Raw genomic sequence first — 24,879 nt, 5'->3', positions numbered from 1 at the left:
GGTTCCGTCGCGTCGCTTCACTCACGTTGCAAGTGGCAGAAGTTGAAGATTTCTCAACTTTTCAAGCGCCAACGCAGGCGTCAGCCAATCAGATCGCCTAATGCAAACACACAAGGGCAGTCGCTAGCTAATTGCGCTCACGCAACACCGGAAAGTAATGTGATTGGCTGTTATCACTATAACGGTGACGTCAACACAAGCTTCAGACACGCCCTCCGTCAAACTTTAACGCCGACTCCCCGTGTGAATGCAGCCTAATACTTTCATGTTTAACTAGGGCTGCACGACTTATCGCGATTAAACTGCACGCGATTTGGCAAAGGCTGCGATTATTTAATACGCATCTTGTCAGAGCTGTACGGCTCTGTGATCAGTAGTAAATGCTTCCCCATCTGAAAGCCAGAGGCCGCTCTAGCGCAGAAACTCCAAATATGCCCTGCCGCAGAAGAAAACACATCGTATCGCTGTAGCTGAATAAACAGAAGATTGAAACGCTTTGATTGATTAAACATGACTAATAAACACACGACTGCCTTATTCTGTGTAAGAAGCCACATCTGCTCACACTGTCTTTATTAAGTGAGTTTGTAGTATAAACATGTTATTAAAATTTCTTTTGTTGGACAAGATGGTAATAAATACTTCTCATGTCTAGAAAGGTGCTTGACGTGTGTTGCTTTTTCAAATGTACATTATAAGCGACTCAAACTTGCAGTGCTTTCAGATGGATTGGCATGTTGAGCAATACTTCATTTAAAGCTGTGCATAAAAAAAAAAAAAAATAATAATGGCAGCCTTTGCAATTTCATAATCACACCACGACTCGCATATAAGCGATAATGGAGTTTAAGTTCAATGTTATTTTTCGTATCATGCAGCCCTATGTTTAATAGGCTATTGCATTTTTCTCTAGTGATAATGCATGTTTATTAGCTTTTTAATTGATAAAGTTTATAATAATATTTAAATGAAGTGTGAAGATGTCAATTTTCCTTGGCCGGACATTACTTTTGGCCATTACCTTGTGTGTTGTTCCAAACCCTCCAACCCTATGCATAAAAGCTGTCCTGCATTTTTGGTACAGACTTGAATGTTACCTCAAATCCCGTGGTTTACTGAAGTTTTATAGACCAGAATAAGCAAACACTTTTATTTAGTTTTGTTTCTTCAGCCTTAAATTTAAGTTGCCTATTCATAAAGCGATTTGTTTGACCATTATCTGTACAAAACAATAGTAGCCTCAGGAAAGGGAGGCACAAGTGAACCACATATGCAAGTAATTAATAACAGACAAAGTCTGGTCACTTTGCATTGAGAAATTACCCCCGTAAAGCTTTCAGAAGGACCTCACAAATGACTTGCCCGTAATGACTCATATCAACATACTCTAAACTATCAAAGCATCTGTTTTTAGACTAAAGCATTAGGCAGATAGGATTGCAAAATAAAGAGTTTGTAAATAGTTTTTATAAGCAGAACACTCAAATGTCAACAGTGAGAACCTGGTGGGGAAAGTGAGGGTTTATGTTGTGCTAAGTGTTTGCTGAGTTTTAGAGAGGGGAAGACCTGCCTTCAGCAGGTTACTGTGACCTGTTTCAATGCCCTGGTGCCCAGCCAAGTTGATTCCTTGCGGAAAATACATCCAGCAATAAATTCCTAGTCCTGACATGTACGAGGAACAACAACAGATGGTTGTTCCACAGAACAGACACAGGAACAATTATTTTCCATCGATATTAATGCCCTGGTATACAGCAATGTGCACCAGTTCAGTCATAATTCATTTCCTTAAATTTTTGTAACCGTCACTTCAAGACTTATATATTTTAACATCCACCAAACCACATTCCGAATACAGCAATACACCTCCAAGAGTTAATATATAATTCCACCAGCATTGCAGCATGTTTCTTGGTGTATATTGCAGCTGCAGTTCATAAAAAGTCACTCAAGAACTGAAGTGAAGATCTAGATCACTTGAGAAATTATGTGATCCTCAGACAGCCTACCCACAGACCACTCAGTCCATTTACTGACCATTTGTTACACATAAAAATGACAAGAGCTGGCTAAAATCGACAGATAAAACAATGAAATGAGAGAACGACAGAGGGATGGAGTGATAGATAGATAGAACAATAGATAGAATGACAGAACCATAGATAGAAAGTGTTACGAATGGAGACTCAGGCGGGAGATCCAAGTGCAGCATTTATTAGAAGTGAGAGTGGTCGTACAGGCAGGGTCAAAACAGGAACAAACAGGAACAGTGAGGAACAGGCAGAGTCGTAGTCAAGGGACAGGCAAAGATCAGGACAGGCAGCAACGGGTCAAAAACAAGAAACAGGCAGGAACGATAACAGACAGGCAGACAGGGAAATAACGCTCGGAATTGTCACAGGGTGAATCAAGACTTCGCAAATGGGTGGTGTGTGTGAGAGTCTTATATAGTCCTGATAATGAGCTGCAGCTGGGTGTGGTGATTAGTGATTAGTGTGAAGTGTGTGCAGGTGAGTGGCAGAGAGGATGATGGGAGATGTAGTCCGGGGAGTGACAGGAACAGACGGTGATCGTTACATAACGCCCCCCTCCCGGAAGGCGCGTCCTCGCGCCGTAAAAGGAACAGCTAGGGAGGGGGGGTGGGTGCATTGGAGATCTAACGGCAGATGGGGACGGAATCTCCAATGCAGCCCCAAGGACTCAGGCAGCCACGGCGGGTCAGGTGCCTCGGGCAGCCACGGCGGGTCAGGAGCCTCGGGCAGCCACGGCGGGTCAGGAGCCTCGGGCAGCCACGGCGGGTCAGGAGCCTCGGGCAGCCACGGCGGGTCCGGGGCTTTGGGCAGCCACGGCGGGTCAGGTGGCTCGGCCAGCCACGGCGGGTCAGGTGGCTCAGGCGACCACGGCAGGTCAGGTGGCTCGGGCGGCCACGGCAGGTCAGGTGGCTCGGGCGGCCACGGCAGGTCAGGTGGCTCGGGCGGCCACGGCAGGTCAGGTGGCTCGGGCGGCCACGGCAGGTCAGGTGGCTCGGGCGGCCACGGCAGGTCAGGTGGCTCGGGCGGCCACGGCAGGTCAGGTGGCTTGGGCGGCCATTGCAGGTCAGGTGGCTCAGGCGGCCACGGCAGGTCAGGTGGCTTGGGCAGCCACTGCGGGACAGAGTCCATAGATGACCACGGCGGGTCAGAGTCAATAAATGTCCATAGTGGACCCCAGTCCATGGGTGGCCATGACGGTACAAAGGCCGATGACGGCAGTGGCCGGGCAGGCAGTGGCCGGGCAGGGTCCCCACCCACAAGCTCCCCACCCTCAGGCACACTGCCCCCCCCCAAAAAGTTCTTGGGGATTTTAGCGGGGCCCGTCGCAGGTTCGTGGCAAGGAGTTCATGTGGCGCCGGCAGGGCCAGGCGTGTGGGTGAAGCCGGCAGGGCAAGACGCCTGAGTGGTGCTGGCAGCGCAGGGAGCTTGGGTGGCGCTGGCAGGGCCAGGCGTGTGGGTGAAGCCGGCAGGGCGAGGAGCTCAGGTGGCGCCGGCAAGGCGAGGAGCCCAGGTGGCGCCGGCAGGGCGAGGAGCCCAGGTGGCGCCGGCAGGGCGAGAAGCACAGGTGGCGCCGGCAGGGCAAGAAGCACAGGTGGCGCCGGCAGGGCAAGAAGCACAGGTGGCACCGGCAGAGCGAGGAGCTCAGTAGGCGCCAGCAGGGCAAGACGCTTAGGCGGTGCTGGTAGAGCATGACGCTTGGGCGGAGCAGGAGAGACCTCTGGAGTGGTCTCCAGGCCCACAGCGGCCTCTTGAAGGGCGTCTGCGTCTTGAGGAGAGGGTTCACCAGCTGGAGCGGTCTCTGGAGCGGACTCAGTGGCTGGAACGCCCCCTACAACCTTCAGCACCGCAGGGGCGGCCATCTTGCCCGTGGGCACTGGCAAAGCAGCCATTTTGTCCATCGCGTCCAGAGCGCTTGAGTCCATAGCAACCGGTGAACTTGAGAGTGTTGAAACTGACGGACTTGAGAGCGTTGAAACTGACGGACTTGAGAGCGTTGAAACTGACGGACTTGAGAGCGTTGAAACTGGCGGACTTGAGAGCGTTGAAACTGACGGACTTGAGAGCGTTGAAACTGATGAACTTGAGAGCGTTGAAACTGATGAACTTGAAAGCGAAGCGGCCGCCGGGCTTGAGAGCGTAGCGGCCGGCGGGCTTGAGAGCGTAGCGGCCGGCGGGCTTGAGAGCGTAGCGGCCGACTGGTTTGAGAGCGAAGCGGCCGGCGAGGACTTGGGGATGCCAGCTGCTCGGACCGTAGTCAGTGGGGGATCAGCCATACTGGAACGCAACCCTCTCCGCTCCCGGACTGATCTAGAGACGTGACGTGACTCTGGGTGATCAGCAGCGACGTGACTTTGCTCTGAGCGATCAGCGGCGACGTGACGTTGCTCTGGGTGATCAGCGAAGGCGTGACGTTGCTCTGGGCGATCAGCGGAGACGTAGCGTTGCTCTGGGTGATCAGCGAAGACGTGACGTTGCTCTGGGCGATCAGCGAAGGCGTGACGTTGCTCTGGGCGATCAGTGGGGACATGAACTGTTGCTGTTGTGATGGTAGCCGCCATTTTGTGCGTGTTACCTGGCGCGGCGGCCATTACGTGATCTACCATGGTGTCACATTCCTCAACGACCCCCACAGTAAGCAGAGAACCAACCGACAACAAAGCAAAGTCCAAAAAGCTGCTGAGTGATGAACGCGGTCCCTCTCGTCTTAGTTTATCCTGGAGAGGTTGGTTGACGCCATCACAGAAGAAGTCTATAAGAGCACAGTCAGGCCAGTCTGCATAATGGGCAATATCCAGAAACTTCTGAATGTGGTCCTCCAGGGAACTATTACCTTGACGAAGGTGGATGAGACATATAGCTGGGTCCATTCTGAGGCTGGAAACGCTTGTAGAAGCTGCTGGATCGTAGTTGGCGAAGTCTTCTGTTACGAATGGAGACTCAGGCGGGAGATCCAAGTGCAGCATTTATTAGAAGTGAGAGTGGTCGTACAGGCAGGGTCAAAACAGGAACAAACAGGAACAGTGAGGAACAGGCAGAGTCGTAGTCAAGGGACAGGCAAAGATCAGGACAGGCAGCAACGGGTCAAAAACAAGAAACAGGCAGGAACGATAACAGACAGGCAGACAGGGAAATAACGCTCGGAATTGTCACAGGGTGAATCAAGACTTCGCAAATGGGTGGTGTGTGTGAGAGTCTTATATAGTCCTGATAATGAGCTGCAGCTGGGTGTGGTGATTAGTGATTAGTGTGAAGTGTGTGCAGGTGAGTGGCAGAGAGGATGATGGGAGATGTAGTCCGGGGAGTGACAGGAACAGACGGTGATCGTTACAGAAAGATAGTTTTACACATGCAGAACTTCATCTAAAACACCTAGTTTTATATACCTTCATTTTAACTAATCGATATTGATTCTTAAATCCCAAAATCAATCTTTTAGTCTATGTTTCAGTTGATGCGTGAATAAAACTTCTAGACATTACATAGCGTGCCCCCCCGTCCAATAATGGCAATAAACTTTGTTTTGTTACTTTCAATAGTCTCATTTTTCAAATTCTGTCCATTTTTTTTAAGAACAATTGCAGTGATTTACAACTATAGGACAGGAAGAGCCAAATAAACGTATCATTGCATCTAAATCAACATGTTTATTAAATCCAATACCCACTAAATTACTGAAAGAGTTGTTATCTGTAGCAGAAGAGCCTCTTCTCAATATTATTAACTTGTATCTATCTCTGGGTCACATCCAGAGACAAGAAACCACAACTAGATCTAAATCAGGGTTCCCACTCTTTTTCAGCGATAATTTTCCAGGACTTTTCCAGGAAATTTTCAATTTTACAACAATGGGAATAAAAGAATGGGATTACGCCCTAAAGTAATATATTGCTTTCTAAGTCTTTAAAAGTTTTATTGCCATGACTTAACTATAAAATGACTTGACTCTTAATCATACATTATGACTATGGAAGATTGTTTCCGTTAAAAAAAAAAAAAGGTAATTGCGACTTACTTTTACTTTTTATCTCGCTATTCTGATTTTTTTTCTCGCAATTGCAAGTTTATGTTGCAATTAGGCTAACATTTTTTATTTACTATTCAGTGGTGAAAACAAGATTCCATAGTTTATTGTCATTACTTAACTACTGATACACACTTCTATTTTTTTGGCAGTAAGTTTTGGAAGATCATTATCTTTGCAAGGTGGACTTTTCAGGGTAAGAGATGGACTAAAAAGGTACAAGAGGATGTGGTGCTGGCCCTTAAGAGTCACTCTCAATCTGTCTGTCTATAAAGCCTATAAAAAAAAATCTGTCTTGTATTTTACTACAATTCAGTATGTGATTCTTAAATGGGGGGCATTTTTTAGGATTCTTTACCTAATCTAAGTCTGAGATCCTGACACCTCGCACTCCTGGATAATCCAGGTAGGTTGCAGTTCTGGAAAATGGTGGCGCTGAAGACTAAAGGGTTTCTGATGGTTTCACACTTAATTTTTCACCTTAATTCTTAATTCTTTTGCAGTTAACGTGTCTTTTCGGTAACACTTTACTTGAAGGGGTGTGCATAAGACTGACATGACACCTTCATAATCTTGACATGACACGTGTCATGAATATGAAGGAGGTTTTATGCATGTTTATGACAACTGTCATTAAATGTCATTCGCTCAATTATGTCATTTTTAATGCAAATATGACATTGTTTGAGATGTCCGAGTTATGACAACTTGACATAAACCAACACATCATAACCTGTCAGTGTCTTTGTCATGACAACTTGACATTAGCAAAACATCATAACCTGTCATAAACATGACATAGCAGATTAATTATCAAACTTAAAAAACTACTTAGCTTTATGGGTTAACATTACATTACATTATTTTGGTAACACTTCAGTATAGGGAACACATATATAAACGATTAACTATGACTTTTCCCTCAAACTCTTAATTTACTGCTTATTATAGTTAATTGTTAGGTTTAGGTATTGCGTAGGATTAAGAATGTAGAATAAGGTCATGCAGAATAAGGCATTAATATGTGCTTTATAAGTATTAATAAATAGCCAATATTTTAGCCATATGAATGCTAATAGTAATAAGCAACTAGTTAAAAGACTCTAAAATAAAGTGTTACCATTATTTTATAACAGTGTCATCTTTTTTACGAAATTTGAAATTGTCTATTATCTGACCTTCTGTTGGTGGAAACTTAAAAAAACAAAAAACAAAAACAAAAAAAACATGAAATGAAAAATAGTCATGACGCTGTTATAAAATTATTTGTCAGAGTATTGTCACTTAATGACAATTTAATGACAAGTTCAATTTGTACCACTGTACTTGAGCTCAAGATACATATTTATGACACTATTATAATGGCTTCATGACAGCCAATGTCAAAACCAACCACATGACAGTTTAATGTAATGTTAACCCATAAAGCTAAATGATGTCAAGTTGTCATGACAAAGACACTGACAGGTTATGATGTATTGGTTTATGTCAAGTTGTCATAACTCGGACATCTCAAACAATGTCATCTTTGCATTAAAAATGACACAATTGAGCGAATGACACTTAATGACAGTTGTCATAAACATTCATAAAACCTCCTTCATATTCATGACATGTGTCATATATATATGTGTCAATACTACTCTCACGTCAAAACTCAGCATTCCTGAACATCGCACTTTCTGCAACTAATGGTGATTGTTTTAGGTCAGTGATAAACTCTTAACTAAAGAAAAACCCAAGAACTTTATAAAAAATAATTTTCCAGGACAACTACAAGATTTTCCAGGACATTTTCTCTAATTTTCCATGTGTTTTCCAGGACTGGAAAATTTGTCATCAATTTTCCAGGTTTTCAAGGTTTTCCAGGATGAGTGGGTACCCTGTAAATGAATTGGACAAATTACAGACCACAGAAACTGTGCTTGTTGAAAATACAAATGACTTACTTCTAGCTAATGACCAAGGCTGCATCTCAAAACTAGCTTTACTTGATCTTAGTGCTGCGTTCAACACTATAGATCATAAAATACTCTTAGGGTGGTTTAGATCGAACCTATCTGACTGCTACTATTTAGTTTATTTAAACAGGGAACTATCCAAGTCAACGTCAGTAAATTATGGAGTGCCACAAGGGTCTGTTCTAGGCCCTCTGCTATTTTCAATATACAAGCTGCCTCTTGGTAATATAATTAGAAAACATGGAATTAGTTTCCACTGTTATGCTAATGATACTCAGTTATATATTTAAAGGGGTACTTCACCCCTGGAAAGATGAATGTGTATTTAAAATTGGTCATTTATGTAGTAGAAATGTGAAATTATTTTTGAATTTGGAGCTTTCTAGACTGAGAAAAGGCAGAAAATGTATTTTTGACTATGCACTTGTTTTGAATGCACTTGTTTTGCTGCCCTTGCGAGGCCACGCCCAAACCACGCCTATCGGTTACAGGCGGCATTACCAGGAAAATTCAAACAACTAGGCTTGCTTTGTTACATATTAATTCTATAAATCGTGAGTTAGTTCATACATTTACAGCGAAATGGTGCTAAATTGCTTTGTACCTGGATGTACACCCAAAACCAGGAAAGGACAAGCAAGTTTCCATCATTTTCCGATTAAGTTAAAGATTTGGAGCGATGTAAACAGTGGCTGCGGGCCATCAAACACCCGAAGTTTGGAGATGATAGAAAACCTAAAAAAACGCAGAATATGTAGTCTCCATTTCAAGCACGAGGACTACGAACCAAATATCCTTGCAATGAAGAGAACCATTCTGAAGGACACCGCGATACCATCGATATTCACTTTCCCAGAGGACGAACAGCCTGGGCATCTGGTACTAAGCGTATTCGCCTAGGTAAGACTCGCTGATACTGGACTCTATTTCTGATAACACAGTAGCCTATATGTAGTGTTGTAGGTAGCAGTAAAACTGCAAACTTAGCAAAGTAATGTTAGATAGACAATTACATATAAGTTGCATATAAGTTGACTGTTATCAAAGTAAAGCCACTGTTCTGTAAAACTGAGTTAGTCGATTTATCTATTTATGCTAACGTTACCACAAAAGCCTGTTGCTGTATTGGTTGAGATGACTGCAGAGACCGATAAATTTGCGAGATGAACCACTGATGTAGTGCAGACAAAATAAAGTTAATTACTGTAAGCTTAAAAATATAATTGACACCCACTTTTGATGAAATCTTTGATCTATGTCCGTGAGTAACCTCAAACGCGCATATGTATGGGCGTGGTGAAAAAATGCGGAACTACCTGCTATTACTGGCTGTAGTTTTAAGCCTCTGGCCAAAAAAGCCTCCGATGACGCAAAATGACGATTTTTGCATCATCGGAGGCTTTTTTACAGAATAAAAATGCATAAATCTCTCATCTCGGGCTGATATGAAGGGGGAAAGCATGGTAATTTGAAAATACTAGTGGTATTCTACTAATACAAAGCTTAATGCTAAATCCTGAAGTAACCCTTTAATCATGACATGATGAAATCTCTAAATCATCCAAGTTGACACAGTGTGTTAAAGATAAAATATTGGATGATATTGGTAATTTTCTTCTATTAAATTACACTGAGACTGAGGTATTACTTATTGGACCAAAAACCTGTAGGTGAGGGGAGTGAATGACCAGCGCTCTCTTTTACTCTCATTAGCAAGGCACCTAACCCCCAATCACTCCCTGGGCACTGCAGCAAAAATGGCTGCCCACTGCTCCGGGTGTGCGTACACGGTGTGTGTGTTTTCAATACTCACTGCTGTCCACTTGGATGGGTGAAATGCAGAACACAAATTCCAAATATGTCAAGTCACTTTCACTTAGAACAGTGGTTCCCAACCACGATCCTGGAGGCCCCCAACACTGCATATTTTGTATTTCTCCTTTATCTGACACACTCATTTCAAGTCTCTAGAGCTGATGATCTGAATCAGGTGTGTTTGATTAAGGAGACATGGAAAACATGCAGTGTTGGGGGCCCTCCAGGAATGTGGTTGGCAACCCCTGAAGGATGTACTTGTGGAAATTGCAGTAATTTGCAAAGGACAACTTCTCACTTTGAGCACACGAATGCGTGTGTTGTCTATTTTTCAATGAATACAACAAAACAGAAAGATGGCACTGACCAGCGTTTTACGTCATCACGCATTCCGAACATTTAAAGGGACCGCGATCCCTAAACAGTTATGCAGAAACACAGTGTACAGAACTACACTTAATAACAAAGGTGAATTATGTCTGTCACATTCACTACATACTGTTACTTCTTCCTCTCCAGTTAAAGACCTAATCATATTTGAAATGTTACAAAAACAGCCTTCTTCCACCTCAGACACATCGCTAAGCTATGAAACATGTTATCCGTTTCTGATGCAGAAAAGCTAGTTCATGCATGACCACTAGACTGGATTACTGTAATGCACTACAAGGTCGTCGTCCTGCATCCTCAATAACCAAACTACATTTAGTCCAAAATGCAGTCCAAAATGCAGCAGATGCAGTTCTTACCAGGTCAAATCATATAACCCCAATTTTATCATCTCTACACTGGTTCCTACGGAAGAGGATTAGGGCCAAGCAATAATAAACAAATAAAACCATCTCGAGATTAAAGTTGTTAAATTTCGAGAAAAAACTCGTTAAATTTCGAGAAAAAAGTCGAAATAAAATGTTGAGAATAAACTCATTAAATTACGAGAAAAAACTCGTTGAATTTCAAGAAAAAAGTCGAGATAAAATGTTGAGAATAAACTCATTAAATTATGAGAAAAAACTTGTTAAATTTTGAGAAAAAAGTCGAGATAAAATGTTGAGAATAAAGTTATTAAATTATGAGAAAAAAGTCATTAAATTATGAGATCAAATTCGTAATTTAATGAATTTGTTCTTGTAATTTAGCAACTTTTTTTCATAATTTAATGACTTTATTCTCAACATTTTATCTCGACTTTTTTCTTGAAATTTAACAACATTTTTCTCATAATTTAATGAATTTGTTCTCGTAATTTAATAAATTTTTTCTCGTAATTTAATGACTTTATTCTCAACATTTTATCTCGACTTTTTTCTTGAAATTTAACAACATTTCTCATAATTTAACGAATTTGTTCTCGTAATTTAATGACTTTTTTCGCGTAATTTAATGACTTTATTCTCGTAATTTAATGACTTTATTCTCATCATTTTATCTCGACTTTTTTCTTGAAATTTAACAACTTTGTTCTCGTAATTTAATGACTTTATTCTGAACATTTTATCTCGACTTTTTTCTTGAAATTTAACAACATTTTTCTCATAATTTAATTAATTTGTTCTCGTAATTTAATCAATTTTTTCTCGTAATTTAATGACTTTATTCTCAACATTTTATCTCGACTTTTTTCTTGAAATTTAACAACATTTTTCTCATAATTTAACGAATTTGTTCTCGTAATTTAATGACTTTTTTCGCGTAATTTAATGACTTTATTCTCAACATTTTATCTCAACTTTTTTCTCGAAATTTAACGAGTTTTTTCTTGAAATTTAACAACTTTAATCTCGAGATGGTTTTATTTTTTTATTATTGCTTGGCCCTAATCCTCTTCCGTAGGTTCCCTCTCAAACTGCCAAAGTCATGTTATTTCAGTAAATGATTCTTCATTACGTCAGAAGTGTTTTGAAATTTCAATGGTTCTCCACTGGGGTGTGTGACTTTGGTGGTTTGATACACGCTCCGAACCACTGATTCAAAACAAAAGATTTGTAAAACTTCAAAAGTCGTTATTTTGTTTTTTTGCCGCACAAAAAGTATTCTCGTCGCTTCATAACATTAAGGTTGAACCACTGTAGTCACATTAACTGTTTTAAATATGTCTTTAGTAGCTTTCTGGGCATCTGAAAGTGTTATTTATCTTGCCGGCAATGCACGTTTCACTGAGCCATTGGATTTTATCAAAAAATATCTTAATTTGTGTTCTGAAGATGAACAAAGGTTTTTGGGTGAACTAACCCTTTAAGTTCCATATCGATTAAGACCCTAAATGGTTCAGCTCCTGTGTATTTAACCAATCTTCTATCGCCCTACAATCCATTACTCTCTTTAAGGTAAAAAACTCTGGACTTTCTGTAGCACCTAGGATATATAAGTCAACTAAAGGAGGGAGAGTGTTTCCGCATTTGGCTCCTAAACTCTGGAATAGCCTTCTTGATAATGTCCGAGGCTTAGACACACCCTTTCAGTTTAAATCTAGATTAAAGACACATCTCTTTAGCCAAGCATTCACATAATGCACCTCATAACCTTGATTATTTATTTATTTAAAGGTGCCCTAGATTATGTTTTTAAAAGATGTAATATAAGTCTAAGGTGTCCCCTGAATGTGTCTGTGAAGTTTCAGCTTAAAATACCCCATAGATTTTTTTTAATTAATTTTTTTAACTGCCTATTTTGGGGCATAATTATAAACACGCCGATTTTCTGCTGCGGCCCCTTTAAATCCTGTGCTCTCCGCCCACGGAGCTCGCGCTTGCCTTAAACAGTGCCTTAACAAAGTTTACACAGCTAATATAACCCTCAAAATGGATCTTTACAAAGTGTTCGTCATGCATGTGGCATGCATGCGTCAGATTATGTGAGTATTGTATACTGTTATATTGTTTACTTCTGATTTTGAATGAGTTTGATAGTGCTCCGTGGCTAACGGCTAATGCTGCACTGTTGGAGAGATTTATAAAGAATGAAGTTGTGTTTATGAATTATACAGACTGCAAGTGTTTAAAAATGAAAATAGCGACAGCTCTCTTGTCTCTGTGAATACAGTAATAACCGATGGTAACTTTAACCACATTTAACAGTACATTAGCAACATGCTAACGAAACATTTAGAAAGACAGTTTACAAATATCACTAAAAATATCATGTTATCATGGATCATGTCAGTTATTATTGCTCCATCTGCCATTTTTCGCTATTGTTCTTGCTTGCTTACCTAGTCTGATGATTTGGTTGTGCACATCCAGACGTTAATACTGGCTGCCCTTGTCTAATGCCTTTTATAATGTTGGAAACGTGGGCTGGCAGATGCAAATATTGGGGCGTACACCCCGACTGTTACGTAACAGTCGGTGTTATGTTGAGATTCGCCTGTTCTTTGGAGGTCTTTTAAACAAATGAGATTTATATAAGAAGGAGGAAACAATGGAGTTTGAGACTCACTGTATGTCATTTCCATGTACTGAACTCTTGTTATTTAACTATGCCAAGATAAATTCAATTTTTCATTCGAGGGCACCTTTAAAGAGATTTATAAGCCACAATTTGTTCAGTAAACCACTGTTTAATAAAAAGGTAATAAAAAAGGTTTTTATGTTTAGTTTTTCCTCTCTGAGAACATACCGAACCGTGACTTCAAAGCCGAGGTACGTACCGAACCATGATTTTTGTGTTCCGTACACCCCTAATGGATAGATAGTTAGATAGATATAGATAGAATGGAATGACAGAACGATAGACAGAATGATATATAGACAGACTCACCGTTGGAGAAGTGAGCCCCCTGTGGGAAACTCAGCTCATTGCTGTGTTCGGCTTCACAGGAATATATGGCTTTGGCATCTCTGTGGATTAAAATCATGAAAAGATAAAATTCGAGGATGTGCCCATACACTGTTTTAAAAGACAATTTGTTGGTTTTATAAAGTTGATTGCCATAATTATTAAACAGTTATGTTTTTATGCAATGTGCCAATTTTTACCTTCCTAAGGGAGGAGGTTTTAAAGCTGATGGGTTCTCAAACAGCAACGCTCTGGCAGCCACCCTGGAACATAAAACCATGCCAAATTTCTGGATGATTACAGACGTCATGATTTAACGTCACAAGAATTAGGCTGGCTGAACAAACCATTTTAACTAGGCAGGTGGCAACAGTGTGATTTACACAAAAAGTAAAAAAAGAAAAAAAAGAAAAAAGAAAAAGCCAAAATTCTACATTCAGTACTGGTAGATATGGAGTTCAACAAACGAAGAATAAGGACATGCACATAATGCATAGTATACAGATGTGAGGATTACCTCTAAAGCAGTGATTTATGTACAATTTATAACTGTTAAAGTAACTTACACATCTCAGGGCAAACATTTTTCAAATCAACATGTTGCTAACACTTGAAGTTTATATAAGAAAAAAGGGTATTGGAATCAAGTCCACTTAAGTGTCGTGATGTTTCTTTTCTTCCTCTGTCACGATAACTCAAACAAAACGATATATCCTTCCTTGCAGAGAGGTTTTAAAAACCAATGCTGGGTCACATCAACCCTTTCAGCAGTGTAATTAAAACTTGTGCCAAAAAAACAAAACAAAACAACTGCAATCAGTCTCCATTCAGCAGCTTCAACCCCAGCCAACAACTACACTATAAATTACTGCACAATGTTCCCTCACTATGTACTTTTAATAAATTCTTTTATGTTTCTCATGATGTAATGTTTTTCTAAAACCTGAAAGACGTTAGCAGAAGACGTTAGCAGATGGCCAAATATACAGTGGCCAGATATATATATATATATCTATATCTATATCTGGCCACTGTATATTTGGCCATCTGCTAACGTCTTCTATCCACTCCACTTATATTATATATATATTTATACAACAGTTCTGTCTTGTTCTCGAATTTGATTGGTTGATAGCCATGCGATATTTTAGTGATAACAGCACTCCTACTGCCTTTTCACCGTTTGTATCACTCCGCTTGAAGTGACCGTCATGGCACCGTAATTTTTACAAATACTACTTCTTGTACCACGAACTGTAGTTTTAATAGTTTTTTAGGCGAGAATGTAGTTGTTTAGACCTGAAATATGTGACTCATATTTAATAACAGAGCCTATTTTACAATTTGTTTTGACGTTTTCGGAGATGCAAGCTCGAGTGCGTCAGCGGCCGTTCAGTGCTTCTGTAACCGCCGAGAACAGCTTCATCTCGGCCAGTGCCTCGGGGATTTGCCGCTGGCTCTTATAGTGGTTAAACATGAGACATAATTCAATTTGAGTACATAGAACGGGCAATCTTTGGTCTTATTAATCTATTATTTGTTACAGAGCAAGTCGAATTGTGCTATATTAAGTTTGATAATAATAAACGTTACGTTACATCCTTATATAGCACATGGCTACAAGGCTACAGGCTACAACTAGACGGGACATATCAGACTCTAATACGTAAAACATATTTACGTATTTTTCAAATACGTAAAACATTAAACTTTATAAACATATGGTTTTTTGAGTAAAGAAAACGCTTTACAATCTTTTTTTTTTTTGATTGACAGTTTAAGGATCCAATGGAGTAAGGAGGTTTTGTCACAAGCTCTTTAAAATCCTTTTCATTCGTTAAATATTTGTAAAACCCACATACAAGCGTAAATGGTGACCTATATTTTTTTAATAACTAGTGCTTTATGTTTGACTGAACTGTACAATTGTGCTTATTTGTTGTTCTAAATATTATTGTTAATAAATATGATTTTATATAAATGTCCATTAAGTAATATGGATTGAGTGAACATTACATTAATACGCCATTAGATGGCGGCAACACTTTACAGGAGAATGAGTCAGTGAAGCACAAGAGACTTTTAAATTTAAAGCAGAACTAAGTAACTTTTTTACCTTCATAAATAGTTTTCTAAGTCCTAACGATGGTTAATTGACTTGTAGTGGTGTGTTTGAGGCGAGCACTAACCCCCTCTGGCACGTCTACGCCAGAATACAGCACTTGCAAGTTGAGCTGCATCGACCCGACACAATCTCGCCTCATGTTCACGTTCACGCGAGAGTGACAAAATGCTTTACGGTAATTCAAAAACAATGAATATATTATGACTTTATAAGACAATTTCAAAAATTACCCATCTCCATCGAGTGTACTGTATTTGCAAATTACCCACCTCCTCTTTCTTGTACTGTATTTGCAAAACTACTGCGCTGGTGAGCGTTGTAGTCGTTGTAGTCCAGAGCTGCGCTTGGAGTATTTACGACAGTGTGATTCACTGAAGGAACCTGTAGGGGGAGCTTCGCAAATCTTACTGAGTTCCGCTTTAAAGGAACTTTTGCAAAAGGAAGTTGTTTTAGCGCTGTGGTGTAATGGATTTTATGGAAAATTCCCAAACTGTAAAAAAGGACAAATACAAAGATCGCTTTCCTCAGCGGACATTCAAACGGACTTGTATAAAGGATATAATATTATGGACATCGACTTGAAGAATGAATGTAATGCAACATACCAGACACAGGTAATAGCCTACTCTTTTCTCTCTCTCTCTCTCTCTCTCTCTCTCTCTCTCTCTCTCTCGCGCTCTCTCTCTCTAATACTGTACAAAATTCAATGTGTTTCAATGAAGCGACTCAACGTTCCTTCGTTACTAGTTCTAAAGTGACGTTTTAGAGTTAGTAACGGAGACTTGGTTCAACTGACAACTTGAGTTTTGAAACGTTCCTTCGTTACTAGTTCTGAAGTGACGTTTTAGAATTAGTAACGGAGGCTTGGTCCAACTGTCAAATTGAGATTTGAATCCGTGGTGGAAGGAAGTAGTGCTGCACAAAAGAGGGTTTTAAAGACACTCTGTTGTTGTTCTTATTTATTTACACACTCGTGCCGTCGAACTGTTGTATAAACGCAATATCACACTCGTAGCCGTGCGATATGGCTGTATATCAGCACGCTGTGATTACCTACGGACGAATCACAGCGTGCTGATATACAGCCATATCGCACGGCTACTCGTGTGATATTGCTCATATATATATATATATATATATATATATATATATATATATATATTTAAAACTTTCGGGGGTTGCTAATACATTAGAACCACTGGGGAACAACACCACTGGAGTTGCCAAAATGCGCACGCAACTATTTGATCACGTGGGCTGTAAAAGGGTCTATAAAAGCTGTCAATGAAGTAATGGAATTGACAGGTCAAACCATCCTTCACTGAAGAGAAGATAAAGAGAAGATTCACATAAAAATGAAACATCTGTCACCATTTACTCACTCTCATGCCATTCCAAACCTGTATTTTTCTCTGTTTTGGTCACCAGCATTCCTCAAATATCTACTTCTGAGGTGTTTGCAGAAATTCATTCAGGATGAGTAAATGATATTACTTTCATTTTCAGGTGAATTATACCCATTTCATTTAATTTTAAACACACTGAAAATGCAATTCACACAAACACTAAGTTCAATATACAGCATACATGATCAAATCAACTGCACTGAGATCTTAATTTTATTTGTTTTGTTTTAAATTATTACTAGTATTTTTTAAAACATTTGCCTGTCGAAGCAATTTCTTCTAAAGTCAGGGTGGTGTAATCAACATGCAGAAAGGCATTTTGGGTAACACTTTACAAAAAGGATCCATTTGTAACATTTGTAATAAAAACTAACAATGAAAAATACTTCTAAGCATTTATTAATCTTAATGTTAATGCTAACATTCACTAACACATGATTAAAATAAAAAAAAAATTATCTGTTAATATTATTTAATGAACTAACAATGAACAGTTGTATTTTTACTAACAAATGTAAAATAGATGAATAGATACTGTAAAAAAAATACTGCTCATTATCAATGTTAGTTAATGCATTAACTAATGTTAACTAATGGGACATTATTTTATTTTTATTTATTATTTAGTGTCACCTAAAAGAAAACTCAGTAAGATTTGCGAAGCTCCCCCTACAGGTTCCTTCAGTGAATCACACTGTCGTAAATACTCCAAGCGCAGCTCTGGACTACAACGACTACAACGCTCACCAGCGCAGTAGTTTTGCAAATACAGTACAAGAAATCTCGATGGAGGTGGGTAATTTTCGAAATTGTCTTATAAAGTCATAATATATACATTGTTTTTGAATTACCGTAAAGCATTTTGTCACTCTCGCGTGAACGTGAACATGAGGCGAGATTGTGTCCGGTCGGCGCAGCTCAACTTGCAAGTGCTGTTTTCTGGCGTAGACGTGCCAGAGGGGGTTAGCGCTCGCCTCAAACACACCACTGCAAGTCAATTAACCATCGTAAGGACTTAGAAAACTATTTATGAAGGTAAAAAAGTTACTTAGTTCTGCTTTAATATTTGTAAAAAAAAAAAAAAAAAAAAATGTCTATGTCTGATATGTCTGAAAACTTGAGGATGAGGACACTCACTTTAAAAAAAAACAACAACATATGACATGTTTGACAACAAAAATACAAAGAGTACATTCATTTCAAAGGCATCTTTTTTTTCATCATCTTCATCCTCAAATGTTGCCTGAGATCTGTCACTGAACCATAAACTTTTGATTCGCTCACAGGGTGAGGTTTAGCATCAGTGGCTTGGATACTGATAAAGAGTTTCACTTACACCGATCCTGGTCTCTGATAGCCGTTTGTAGAGCTGCTGTTGTCCAGCTTTCGACGCAGGATCGTTTTAGGTGGCAGATCATGGTAGGTGGCGGGTCTGGTGCCGTCTTTATGCTCCACACATGCTAGACTCTGTACAGAGCCCACAGAGCTCTTAAGACCTCCAGATAGCCCAAAGCAGAAAAGTACAAAATTACTAAATGCTGATTTCTTTGTCAGTCTTGTGTCACATGATCCTTCAGAAATCATTCTAATATGATGATTTGCTGCTCAAGTATTGATAATAATTCTTATTATCAATGTTGAAAATAGTTTTTTACTGGTTAATATTTTTGATGTTTGAAACTGATCCTTTTTTTCAGGATTATTTAATGAATAGAAAGTTTCAAAAAAGTGTTTATTTGAAATATAAAACTTTTTTAACATTATAAATGTCAATTAAATGTGTGCTACCCAAACTTCTGAATGGTAGGGAACGCAAATTTCCACAAAATATATTTAGCAGCTAAAACTGTTTACACCATTTATAATAATAATAATAAGGGATGTGTCTTGAGCAGCAAATCAGTATATTAGAATGATTTCTGAAGGATCATGGTACACTGAAAACTCAAGCAATGGATGCTGAAAATTTTGCTTTGCCATAAGTGGAATAAGTTACATTTTAAAACATAATATGATACAATTTGAAATTGTAATAATATTTCACAATATTACTGTTTTACTGTATTTTGACCGAATAAATGCAACCTTGACTTGAAGATTCAAATTCAAATTCTTAATTATTCCAAGAAGTATGCGTTTGGCTCCTACCTTCTACGATGTGTAAAGATCTTAGAGATGGGGCGTTGGAGCGGTTAAGCTGTGCTGATCTGATTCCTGCTAAGTGAGGAGCCTTTGTGGGTGCTGGTGAAGATCTGGCAGCTGAGTTCACACCACAGGAGTCCCATTCCACACGGGCCGTGTCCTCTCTGGAGCTGGAGTCTGGACTGCTGGTGCAGGTGGGGCCCTGCGGCTCGCCGGAGGACAGGGAGGAAGGGGTCTGCCGCAGGCCGGGGAAGGGGGGCTTGTCTTTGGGCTGTGGAGAGGAGCAGGTTTTGGAGGAGCTGTTCTGCTCTGAGGAGTGGGAGGAGAGGGAGTCCATGCTGCCGATTGGAGTGCTGCCTGAACTACTGCTGAATGTATCGCCTGCAGGGGCAGGAAGAAGACACACAGCAGTTGAAACCTACATATCTTAAAGTGATACAATAAGATTTATTACATAGATTTATACAGCGACTGTAGGTGGAACATGAAAATGTCACAATGTCCATGTCACAGTTCACTTTAAAATGAAAATAAATATGAAGATAAATAAATAAAGAGTCTATAAGCCTTTTTTTGCATAGTGTGATTTTCATGACAATTTAGCAGATTTACTGTAATGTATCAGCATTTTCACTAAATCCCATTATTCTTATTAATAGCGATTAGATTGTCAGCATTTTATATTTTAATCAGCATAAATAAGGATGTAAAATTAATGCTATCACAAAGTATAAACAACAATAAAGTAATAATAATAATAATAATCACACACACAAAAAAAAACAAGAATGAGAATTTCTTCTACATAAAATAAAAGTAAATATGAATTCATATTTCTTGCTTTTGATTTTAGATTAAATATGACCCAGATATGTTCTTAACATTTCATGAAATTTCAGGAATTAAAAAAACAGGGATAATACATTTTTGTAACAATTATTTGTTATTATCAGTAATTATTATGATGATGATGTCTGTATTAAAACCATATCTGCACCAAAAATTACACTATGAAAAACAATAAATAGTATAGCAAATGTCTTTACAAATATTGAAATATGAAATGACAAAAGAGAAAAATATGATAAACAAAACAGAATTTAACAAATAATTGTAACATTTTCTAATTGAAATAACTAATATTGTATAACCTGTAAATACACTGTTTCCAGTAATTACAACTTTTCAAATGTTATTTTATGTTTAATTGGGCTTATAATTTAGCATTTTAGAGAACAATATCAGTCAATTTTTCCAAATGTAATTGTTTAGTTAATTATTACTTTTTTATTTTTCATACATATCGGGGTGTACTTTCACCCATGTGTTTTGATGTGTGTGTGTGTGTATAAATTACTGCGTTGTGATGTTAGATCTCTCTGGAACATTTTAAATTGTGTGCAAATCACACATCCTGTTCAGGCCCTGTTATATAGTACATACAAACAGTATTACTTTAAAGGTGCCCTAGAATTAAAAATTGAATTTATATTGACATGGAGAAGACATACAGTGAGTCTCAAACTCCATTGTTTCCTCCTTCTTATATAAATCTCATTTGTTTAAAAGACCTCCGAAGAACAGGCGAATCTCAACATAACACCGACTGTTACGTAACAGTCAGGGTGTACGCCCCAATATTTGCATATGCCAGCCCATGTTCCCAACATTATGAAAGGCATTAGACAAGGGCAGGACGTCTGGATCTGTGCACAGCTGAATCAACAGACTAGGTAAGCAAGCAAGGACAATAGCAAAAAATGGCAGATGGAGCAATAATAACTGACATGATCCATGATAACATGATATTTTTAGTGATATTTGTGAATTGTCTTTCTAAATGTTTCGTTAGCATGTTGCTAATGTACTGTTAAATGTGGTTAAAGTTACCATCGTTTCTTACTGTATTCACGGAGACAAGAGCCGTCGCTATTTTCATTTTTAAACACTTACAGTCTGTATAATGCATAAACACAACTTCATTCTTTATAAATCTCTCCAACAGTGTAGAATTAGCCGTTAGCCACGGAGCACAGCCTCAAACTAATTCAGAATCAATGTAAACATCAAAATAAACACTGTACTTACACGATTAGACATGCTGCATGACGAACACTTTGTAAAGATCCATTTTGAGGGTTATATTAGCTGTTTGAACTTTTTTTATGTTGTTTAAGGCAAGCGCGAGCTCTTGGGGCGTGGATTTAAAGGGCCACACACCCTGAATCGGCTCATTTCTAATTATGCCCCAAAATAGGCAGTTAAAAAAAATGAATAAAAAAAAAATCTATGTGGTATTTTGAGCTGAAACTTCACAGACACATTCAGGGGAGACCTTAGACTTATATTACATCTTTTAAAAAAAAGTTCTAGGGCACCTTTAAAAAAAATCTATGGGGTATTTTGAACTGAAACTTCATAGACACATTCAAGGGAGACCTTAGACTTATATTACATCTTTAATTTAACAAGCAGGTTAACCAGCAGGATATATTGGTATAAAACAGATATTTCCATGGACAGCTCTAGTTGGGGACAAGACATCAGAAACTGGGACTGGTCACCCTATGCTACAGCATTGCTAGGTGGGTACTTACTGGCCCAAGTAAGATAAAAGTCTCTATAATATTCTGGTCACTATAAGACTTAGGCTGCGTTCCAGTTCGTTTTTTTATGACCTTCCCTCGCTAACTTCCCTCAGTCTCGTTGACTCGGATGTACGTCATTGCTTACGTTGCACGAGTGCCCACTACTGGCGGAACCTTTGCAATGGGCTGAACTGGAACGTCATAAGCCCTTGATCACTTGGAATCTGCTATGGAGTTGATTTATTATTTAATTTTTCCCCTTACAAAATTGTTTAATGCAGCATTCTATATGTTTATGTGTGTGTTTTAAATATATATATATAAAAAAAAAAAAAACAATTATATCATAAAGTTGTTTGTGGTGGGGTAAATTAAACGTGATATGCGGTGACGTCACAATCGTGTTGCCTTGTGGGTTATGGAGCTGCCTGAAGTGTACATATGAAGTAGAAATCGAGGGTCTGTCCATATAAACTTCCCTCGTCCACTTCACCAAGTGGAATGCACTTCAAAATGGCGGCAGGGATTCCCTCGAGGGGAAGTGCTTAGGGAAGTTCGCAAGGGCGTATCTAAAACTGGAGTGGAACGCAGCCTCCGTCCCTCCTATAATGAAAGTATATGCGATTTTTTTCCACCTGTTTTATCGAGCCTTAGCAAACACCATTAAAGTAAGTAATGGTGTTAAATAATGTACTGGTGTCAAAATATTAAATGAGTTTCTTATGTTATAAGGAAACACAGTACAGAGTGGATGTACTATCAACAGAGAATGTGAAATGTGAGGATTACTGGTAGTGTGAGACTCACTGTCCGCGTCAGCCAGGCACAGTGAGGGTGTGTAGAGGCTCTTGGGTTTGCGCGGTCCAGATGAGAGGCAGATGGCTCTGCTCCTGCGAGACCCCGGCCGAGACTGAGGCTGCGGAAGGGGAACATTAGGGTCCGGAGCTTGATGAAATATCTGTAAAGACACACCCAAATAAATATGAAAGATGATGTTTGATGTGGGATGCAAGCTCCAAAAAGCATATAACCATACATACATATTCTACCATTAATAAAGAATATAGTTGTACTTATCAAGCATTTATTACATTGATCAAAAGTGCCTAATCTATTTAATGTCAAAAACATGTAAAAACAGCATTTCTATGCTGGACTTTTAATCTTTCTATTCATCAAAGGCTCCTGAAAATAATGATAACAATAAGAATTGTTTCTTCAGCAAACAAATCAGCATATTAGAATGATTTCTGAAGGATCATGTGACACTTAAGACTGAAAGTTCAGCTTTGCCATTAGATTTTAAAATAAATTACACTTTTAAATACACTATATTGCCAAAAGTATTGGGACACCCCTCCAAATCATTGAATTCAGGTGCAGAGATGTATAGTAACGAAGTAGAACTACTTCACTACTGTACTTAAGTACTAAAATGCGGTATCTGTACTTTACTAGAGTATTATTTTTTTCTCCTACTTCCACTTTTACTTCAGTACATATTTTCAATGAGTTTAATACTTTTACTCCGATATTTTTTTATGTGCTGCATCGTTACTCGTTACATCGTTAAATGTTACGAATCATTCCATTCCAAACCCACATTACCACTGCCAGAACGGTGGATGGCAGGTTTGATGAAGCTGGCACATCGAGCGAATTAAGCGATTAAGAAGACTGCGCGTGCTCCCGTTCTGCCTTTTGATCAGCGAAAAAGATGGACGAACCAAAAACACCACCTTCCATCCCATCAGTAAGTTAAGCCCTTTTGCTAACTAGCGACATGCTGCGGTGTTCACTTAACGTTAACTAGCTATCATAAAGGCTGTCACGCAGCGCGTTGAATTTTTTGACCCATTTTTGACCCGAAAGTTGACTAATGTCAACTTTCTCTTGTTTTATGACAGCCTACTGTTGCCAAAAATAAATCGTAGAGATTTGGTGCTGCTTAATCACACGGCCGTTTTTATAGTGTAGTAGTGTTTTATAGGTTAATGGTAGTATAGATTTACACTGACATAACTAATGCAGGAGTTTTCCTGCACTGAAATGTTTTTGGCGGCTGCCAAAGTCTTATTTGTACGGTGGTGAGTGATGTAGAATAGAATGACTGCTGCACTTGTCAGGGCGCATATAAGAACGAGCAGCGAGAGAGAGAGAGAGAGAGAGAGCGCCCCGGCCGCGCGCGCGCATTCACCGTCTTAAAACAACACGAGCGCTGTCTTGCTCTCAAATTGCTCTCTATTTGTTTACATAGTTAATGTGCACTGTGAAGTAACATATACAAACAATGAACAGCTGAATTTTTATTAACTAAGATTAACAAAGATTAATAAATACAGTAACAAATGTATTGACCATGGTTAGTTCATGTTGGTTATTAGTCTAATACATTAACTAATATAATGTTAACAAATCAAACCATATTATAAAGTGTTACAAACAAATCATTTACTCAGAACACCTCTTGAAATGAGAATATAAGTGTGCTTACCCCATTTTTTTAGTAAGAGTGGTTAGTAAGATTTAATCTTAATGAACTACAGTATTTTCAGGTTATTTATATGACAGTGTGTAGAAAAATTACCTAAAAAAATAATTTAGCCTAGTTTAGACTGGAGTGAGGTGAAAACAGAAAAAAAGTGCAAAGCAAGTTGTTGTTAGCTAGCTGTTAATTTTATTCAATTGTATATGGTAGAAAATTACACTATTAGTCAAAATAAACTTTTTGGTAATGAAATCGAAGTGCTGACAACAAACAAAGCATCTCAACTTGTCTGCATCTCAAGTGGTACTTAATCACACTTAATCTGTTTTTGTTTACAAAAAGTTACAGCCAAAGGAATTGTGATTGTCCTTTAGGTTTATCATATGAAATAATAAAAAGAATATGATGTTCAAACATTTGACTACTTTCTTTAATAACTACATAACACAATACTTGTACTTTTACTTTCAGTACTTGAGTAGTAAATTTAAAAATAAACTACTTGCAATACTTAAGTACAAAA

General features: G+C 38.9%; 1 protein-coding gene across 7 annotated transcripts in view; it reads right to left on the bottom strand.

Moving 5' to 3' along the window:
- The window catches only part of LOC125254769 (rho GTPase-activating protein 42), a 186,378-nt gene that overhangs the window by 655 nt on the left and 160,844 nt on the right, over positions 1-24,879 (bottom strand). For 4 of the 7 annotated variants that reach the window (XM_048169571.1, XM_048169572.1, XM_048169576.1 and 1 more), the window contains 5 exons: positions 22,658-22,826; positions 19,287-19,661; positions 18,475-18,634; positions 13,808-13,870; positions 13,590-13,669 (listed from right to left, as the gene is read on the bottom strand). In XM_048169571.1, coding sequence (XP_048025528.1) covers positions 13,590-13,669; positions 13,808-13,870; positions 18,475-18,634; positions 19,287-19,661; positions 22,658-22,826 — 847 coding nt within the window. The remainder of the gene's footprint in view (positions 1-13,589; positions 13,670-13,807; positions 13,871-18,474; positions 18,635-19,286; positions 19,662-22,657; positions 22,827-24,879) is intronic. The other 3 variants (XM_048169575.1, XM_048169573.1, XM_048169577.1) reach the window with 1 other exon arrangement.

Source organism: Megalobrama amblycephala, linkage group LG19 (genome assembly GCF_018812025.1).
Source record: "Megalobrama amblycephala isolate DHTTF-2021 linkage group LG19, ASM1881202v1, whole genome shotgun sequence".
Taxonomy (NCBI): Eukaryota; Metazoa; Chordata; class Actinopteri; order Cypriniformes; family Xenocyprididae; genus Megalobrama; species Megalobrama amblycephala.
This window is presented reverse-complemented; position numbering and strand designations above follow the sequence as displayed.